Source organism: Sciurus carolinensis, chromosome 16 (genome assembly GCF_902686445.1).
Source record: "Sciurus carolinensis chromosome 16, mSciCar1.2, whole genome shotgun sequence".
Lineage (NCBI taxonomy): Eukaryota > Metazoa > Chordata > Mammalia > Rodentia > Sciuridae > Sciurus > Sciurus carolinensis.
The window spans coordinates 56,727,699-56,734,874 of NC_062228.1; the positions used below are offsets into that span (position 1 = coordinate 56,727,699).

At 51.6% G+C, this 7,176-nt stretch overlaps 1 protein-coding gene across 1 annotated transcript; it reads left to right on the forward strand.

The window, feature by feature from the left end:
• The first annotated feature begins 3,183 nt into the window (after positions 1–3,183).
• On the forward strand, positions 3,184–6,823 carry LOC124967467 (cone-rod homeobox protein). Its single transcript, XM_047529787.1, has 3 exons — positions 3,184–3,289; positions 4,683–4,834; positions 6,149–6,823. Exons 1-3 carry the CDS (start codon positions 3,190–3,192, stop codon positions 6,794–6,796), a joined length of 900 nt encoding a protein of 299 aa, XP_047385743.1. The 5' UTR covers positions 3,184–3,189; the 3' UTR covers positions 6,797–6,823.
• The last annotated feature ends 353 nt before the right edge of the window (positions 6,824–7,176 follow it).

The following is a 7,176-nucleotide window of genomic DNA, read 5'->3' on the forward strand; positions in this document are numbered from 1 at the left end:
CAGAGCGCTTGTCTTGCACGCGTGAGGCACTGGGTTTGATCCTCAGCACCACATAAATAAATAAATAACATAACATAAATAGATAAATAAATAAATAACAAAGATATTGTGTCTATCTACAACCAGAAATATTTTAAAAAATCGATGATATATAGGGGGGGTGGGGAGGGAGAGAAGAAAGGAGGAACTTTAGATTATGTAGAGGAAAAAGGGGGGGCTATGAAAAATGGTGGACTGAGGCAGACATCATGACCCTATGCACAGGTATGATTACACGAATGGTATGAATCTACATGGCGTACAACCATAGAAACGAAATGATGTACCCCATTTGTGTACAGTGAATCAAAATGCAGTCTGTTAAAAAAAAAAAAAAAAGCTAGCCAGCGGGGCTCCGTGGCACGTCTGTAATTCTAGTGTGATTCTAGTGACTTGGGAGGCTGAGGCAGGAGGATTGCAAGTTCAAAGCCAGCCTCAGCAACTCAGTGAGGTCCTAAGCAACTCAGCAAGACCCTGTCTCAAAAGAAAAAGAAAAAGGGCTGGGGATGTGGCTCAGTGGTAAAGTGCCCTTAGGCACAAAAAACAATCAAAACCCCAAACTTATCTAACTTATTGCTGTGGGAAGCCGCAAGCAGCTTATTTCAAAGGGGAATTAGAGGAAACGGAAATTAATACTGTTGCTTAGGAAAAGTGTCTGGAATGTTTGCCCAGTTAGGGCAAAAACCAGTGACGCTGGTTAAAGACTACAAAGGCATAAAACTGTGCCTTTTGAGGGGAGTGAGAGGCGGGGGGGGGGGGGTGGGTGGGGAGGGGAAGGACAGTAGATTGTGAGACAGACATTGTTACCCTATATACACATATGAAAAGAATTTTTTTAAAAAATTTATCACTGTCAAAAAAGGTTAATGAAAATAAATAAATAAAGTTAAAAAAAGCAATAACAAAAACTGTGACTCTTGGCCTTTTAACCGGAGAGAAATCATTTGTAACCAAGCTTCTAGAAATTACCATTTACCTGGATCTTAAGGAATAGTAAATCAAACAAAGGTACAGTTTCTAGAAAATGGCCGGGCACAGTGAATCCCACCTGTCATCCCAGTGAATCGGGAGGCTGAGGCAGGAGGATCACAAGTTTGAGGCCAGTTTGGGCAACTTAGCAAGGCCCTAAGCAACTTAACAAGACCCTGCCTCAAAATAAAAAATAAAAAGAACTGCGGATGTAGCTCAGTGGTGGAGTGCCCCTGGGCTCAACACCCAGTGTGTCTTTGGAAGAGTTTGGGGATGGATGGGTTAGACAGGGTGACTGGAAATGGCATGCTTGCTGTCCTCTTAAGTAAGCCTGGCATGATTTTTCTTAGCGATGTACTAGAGAGCTTCTAAGAATTGTTCACATGGGCGGGGAGGGTAGTGTAAAAAAATCCGTTCACAGACAGGGGTTTTTTTTTTTTTCTACTAGGAATTGAACCCAGTGCACTTTACCACTGAGCCACATCCCCAGCCCTTTGTATTTTTTTATTTTGAGACAGTCTCACTAAATTGCTGAGGCTGGCCTCAAACTTACCATCCTTCTGCCTCAGCCTCCAATTGCTGGGACCACAAGTGTGCGACACTGTACCTGACTTGAAGTGACTGAATCTAGTTAAAGTAACCCCGTTGATGGACCGACAGGGGTTATGATGAACACATTTTGGTGATGATGAACACGCTGCGTTAAGACTCCTGTCGGCTGGAGATGGTGGTGCACATCTGCAGTCCCAGCGGGCTGGAGGCCGAGGCAGGAAGACGCTTAAGCCTGCCATTTCCAGGCCATCCTGGGCAACAGAGTGGGACACCATCTCAAAGAAAAAAAGGAAAAATAATCAGAGAGTCAGGTGCACGCAGACATCTGCTGAGAGATCACGACAGTGACCACCACCAACAGCATTTGCCTGGCCCTGACTAGGCCTCAGGCACTATTTAAAGCACCTCTTGAGTTCTCATGCATTTAAACTGCACAGCACATGGAGAAGTTGGTTCTCATCCCCACCACCCGTACTGGGGACTGAACCCAGGAGCACTTTACCACTGCCACGTCCCCAGCCCTTTTTAGTTTTATTTTATTTTTTTATTTTTTTGCGGTGCTGGGGATTGAACTCAGGGCCTTGTGCTTGCAAGGCAAGCACTCTACCAACAGAGCTTTATCCCCAACCCTTTTAGTTTTATTTTGAGATGGGGGTCTCACTCATTTGCTTATGGCCTTGCTAAGTTGCTGAGGCTGGCCTTGAACTTATGATCCTCCTGCCTCAGCCTCCTGAGTCACTGGGATTATAGGCTTGAGCCACCATGCCTGGCAAGAGGTATAAATGTGTACATCTTGAAGGCATATTGCTTGGACAAAGGAAAGATTGCATTTTATTTTATTTTATTTTTATTTTTTTATGCTGGGGAATCAAACCCAGGGCCTTGCACCTGCTGGGCATTTTATTTGGATCCACTTTTCCAGTTTGTTCCGATCTGTGCTGTTACAGATCCGCCACAGGCATGGAGGCCAGTGCCGGGCACTATCAGCCTCTTTTGTCTTCGTGACCACAGAAGTTCATCCCTCACGGAGTTATTTTTCCCCCTCTCTGAGCTAGTGATGGAACCCAGGGCCTCCTGCATGCTACGACCCTAGCATCACTGCCATTTAAATGTGACAAAGTGACAGCCATCCCAGTTTGCCTGGGACTCATCCCTGAAAGTTCCAGAAAGTTCCTAAAACTTTCCCTGCAAGTTCTAGATCCCAAGAAACCCTCCACCCTGGAGAAACTGGGACGGTCGGTCACCCGCTCTCCCTGACCAGGCACTGACCATGCTTCCCTGTGGTCTCAGAAAGAAAAGATGGTGAGGAGCTGAGCACGGTAAGGTCAGGTCTCGCGGGACAGAGCGGGAGTGGGCGCTTCCGCTTCTGAGCCCACCCTGGCGTCGCCTCTCTGCTCTGCAGTCTCAGAGAAGCTCTGCCGGCCTTTTGCCGAGGCCCATTGTACAGGTGAGCAAACAGAGGCACAGGGAGGCCAGATGAATGGCTCGAGGTCATGACTTAAAGTAGAGGTCATCGAGGCAGCATCTGAACCCGAGCCGCCTGTCACCGAGGAGGGAGTAACTGGTGGGTGAGTGACGCCGCCTTCTCTTGCAGGGCCCCTGACCTGGGCCTCATCATCCCTGAAGATCATGATGGCATACATGAACCCGGGGCCCCACTACTCCGTCAACGCCTTGGCCCTGAGTGGCCCCAGTGTGGACTTGATGCACCAGGCTGTGCCCTATCCAAGTGAGTGGTCCCCCTTCCTGTCCTCCCAGGCGGCCCCCGCCTCCCGGGGACTTCTGGGACCCCCTGCCTCAGGAGGAAGGTGTTTATCTGGGTGATAGGAGGGCCACACACCAGCTCCATGTGCAAAACACGGACATTCCTGGAAAGTTAAGGTGGTGGTTCCCTCTGGGGTGAGGGAGAGGAAAGTGACCTGGAAGGGGAACCAAGAGGAATCTCCATCTGTTAGCAAGGCTAGCTGGCTTCCCTTCTTTCTTGGACGCTGAGGATTGCACCCAGGGGCATTTGACCACTGAGCTAATTCCCAGCCCTTTTTTCTTTTAACTTTGAGACAGGGTTTGGCTAAGTTCCTGAGGTTAGCCTCCAACTTGCAATCCCCCTGCCCCAGCCTCCAGAAATTGCTGGGATTACAAACGTGTGCCACCACGCCCAGGCAAAACTTTATTTCTGGGAGAATTGGGCTTTCGGTGTTTCGTGGCATTATTCTTTATAGCTCTATTTTTTCTTTTGCAGTTGAACTGTACCCACTTGTCACTTTTATATAGGCTAGAAATGGCTGCAGATCAGCAATCATGATTCAGCTGAATATGTCTTAGCCAAGGAGTTCAGGGCCAGCCTGGGCAATACTGGTGAGAACCCATCAAGAAAAACAAAACAAAACAAAATAAAAGCCAGGCTGGGCGTGGTGGGGCACACCTCTAATCCCAGTGACGTGGGAGGCTGAGGCAGGAGGATCACAAGTTCAAGGCCAGTCTAGGCAATTTAGCAAGCCCTGTCTCAAAATAGAAAGGGCTGGAAGGTGGCTTGGTGGTAAAGTACCCCTGGGTTCGATCCCCAGTATCAAAACCAAGCAAGCAAGCAAGCAAGCAAGCAAACAAAAAAAACAAAAAAAAAAAAAAACAAAAAAAAAACAAAAAAAAAAAAAAAAAAAAAAGAAAAAAGAAAAAGAAAAAGGAAAATTTAGAAAGTGGGGAAAACCTCACATACCCCTCCTTTAAAAAAAATATTATTCTTTATTTTGAGACAGTGGCCGAGGCCTTGAACTTGTAATCCTCCTGTCTCGGCCTCCCAAGTCACTGGGATCACAGGCAGGGGCACCACCGGTCCCAGGCTTTGCTGGCAGAACTCAGGGCCCCCTGGGTGCTAGGCAAGCGCGCTGCCTCTGGGCGCACCCCAGCCTTCAAGCAGCTGCTAAAGTCATTCCCCGTCCGCGAGGCTCGAGCTGCAAAGTGGAACCCCATTTCAGGGGACAGAACAAGGTCAGGAAGGAGAGACTAGACGCCAGCTTTCCGTAGGCGGATGGACACCCGCGAAGGACTTCTTGGTGTTCCACCACCCTCAGGACGCGCCACCAACAAGCCTAGAAACCTGAGGTCCCTTACTGTACCCCACCCAGGTGCCCCTAGGAAGCAGCGGCGGGAGCGGACCACCTTCACCCGCAGCCAGCTGGAGGAGCTGGAGGCTCTGTTCGCCAAGACCCAGTACCCGGATGTGTACGCCCGCGAGGAAGTGGCTCTCAAGATCAACCTGCCGGAGTCCAGGGTTCAGGTGGGATCTTCTGGTGCCTGGGTCCCTCCTGATCCTGTTATCCTCAGACCCAAAGTGAAAGGAGGAGGGAGATACCACAGAGTGACAGCCAAAGTTATGAAGTAGCCCCAGCATCCCTCACTCCCTTTATGTCACCACCACCAGCCCCCATCACTCTCACACTCCTGCCTCAGGACCTTTGCACTCTCCGGTTCCCCTTCCTGCAGTGTTTATTCCCCAGATAAGCAAAGGGCTTGCCCTCACCTGTACATGTCTTTTTTTTTTTTTTTTAATCAATCAATCAATCAATCAGAAGTCCCCCCATCCGTCAAGAGCACCCCTACTCACCAGAACATTTTAAGTCTTTCCCCACCAGGTCAGGTGTCACCCCCATAGTATTGATCATCTCCCCCAATACTATGATTGGCTGATTTACTGTCCATGACTCACCCAGCTGGCCGTGCACTCCACTGATGTAGCCCAAGTGGTAGAAGATGGTGAATGGCTCTTTACTAGCTGACGGAATGGGCACGTGGGTGGAGAGGTGGAGTGCCTGGAAGTTTCCTTTTCCTGCTGGGTGTCAACCCCAGGGCCTGTGTGTGCTGGGTGAGCTGCACCCCAGCCCTCGAATGAGTGTATGTACGTGAGCGTGTGCAGTTGGGTGGGTGGATGAAGGAATGAATGTGTGGGTGTGTAACGGGAAGCATGGATGAGCATGTGCATGCATGCGTGTATGCCTGCTTGCACGTATAATTGGACAGTGTATTTTGTACACACGTGTACATGCATGTATGTGCATGTGTGCGTGTGTGCATGCACATGTGAATGTATGTGTATGTGCATATATATGTATCAGTGTGCACGCTTGTGTGTACGTGCATGTAGGTGTATATGCATGTGCATGTTCATGCATATCTGCGTGTACATGCATGTATGTGTGTTCACATGTGAGTTCATGTGCATGTGCATGTGAACGTGCATGCATGTGTGTGTGTGCATGCATGCGTGGATGTGTTGTTGGAAGGGTGGATGAACGTGTGCATGTATGATAGAACGGGTACATGTGCTTACGTATGTCATGTGACTGGGCATGCGTGATTTCTGTGTGCACGGTGTCTGCATGGCTGCACGTGTGTGTATGTGGTCAGTGGGTGGAGGATGCAGGAGTGCTTGCTGGCATGGACAGATGGCATTGTGGATGAGCAGATGCCCCCTACCTGGACGCAGAGTGGAGTTGTGTGACTCTGGCGTGAGAGGCCGGTAAGCCTCCTCGCTCCTGGGCACCCGAGGGCTCCATCTGCCCCCATTCGCTGAGCCCGGCCCCCTACCCTGCAGGTCTGGTTCAAGAACCGCAGGGCTAAATGCAGGCAGCAGCGGCAGCAGCAGAAGCAGCAGCAGCAGCCTCCAGGGGGGCAGGCCAAGGCTCGTCCTGCCAAGAGGAAGGCAGGCACGTCCCCAAGGCCCTCCACCGATGTCTGTCCGGATCCGCTGGGCCTCTCCGATTCCTACAGTCCCCCTCTGCCTGGCCCCTCAGGCTCCCCGACCACGGCAGTGGCCACCGTGTCCATTTGGAGTCCAGCGTCAGAGTCCCCTTTGCCTGAAGCCCAGCGAGCGGGGCTGGTGGCCTCGGGGCCCTCTCTGACCTCAGCCCCCTATGCCATGACCTACGCCCCCGCCTCTGCCTTCTGCTCCTCCCCCTCCGCCTACGGCTCTCCCAGCTCCTACTTCAGTGGGCTGGACCCCTACCTGTCTCCCATGGTGCCCCAGTTGGGGGGGCCTGCTCTCAGCCCCCTCTCGGGCCCTTCTGTGGGGCCCTCCCTGGCCCAGTCCCCCACCTCCCTGTCAGGTCAGAGCTACGGCGCCTACAGCCCCGTGGACAGCTTGGAATTTAAGGACCCCACGGGCACCTGGAAGTTCACCTACAACCCCATGGACCCTCTGGACTACAAGGATCAGAGTGCCTGGAAGTTTCAGATCTTGTAGAAGAGGCTCTCTTGGTCTCCACTGGGCCTCCGACCCTCTCGGCTAAATCTGCCTCCTTGCAGCTTAGGTTTTGGGGACGGCAAAGCAACCAGAAGGGAACCGGCCACGCTTGCCCAGGCTCGTCTCCAGATTCAGGAGCAGCTGGCCCGAGGCCGTCCACCCCTTCCTCCCGAGTGGCTCCTCCTCGTCCAGGGCAGTGGCACCTCACAGCGGAGGGACTGGCACGGTAGAGTCAGGCCCAGACTTCGGAGTCCCCTGCTGAGAACCTGAGAAAGTCAACCCCCTGCCGCGGACTGGGGTCCCGGTCAGGTCAGAATCACTGTGTCCGTGGACACCTGGGGGAGCCTTGGTCCCTCACCCCTCCGTGTAGACGGTCCTTC

Bases quoted from the DNA above. Each gene is read 5' to 3' on its own strand.
- LOC124967467 (XM_047529787.1), top strand. From the start codon at position 3,190: ATGATGGCATACATGAACCCGGGGCCCCACTACTCCGTCAACGCCTTG. The intron at 3,290-4,682 runs GTGAGTGGTCCC...TACCCCACCCAG, and splicing joins CCAGGCTGTGCCCTATCCAA to GTGCCCCTAGGAAGCAGCGG. The intron at 4,835-6,148 runs GTGGGATCTTCT...CCTACCCTGCAG, and splicing joins TGCCGGAGTCCAGGGTTCAG to GTCTGGTTCAAGAACCGCAG.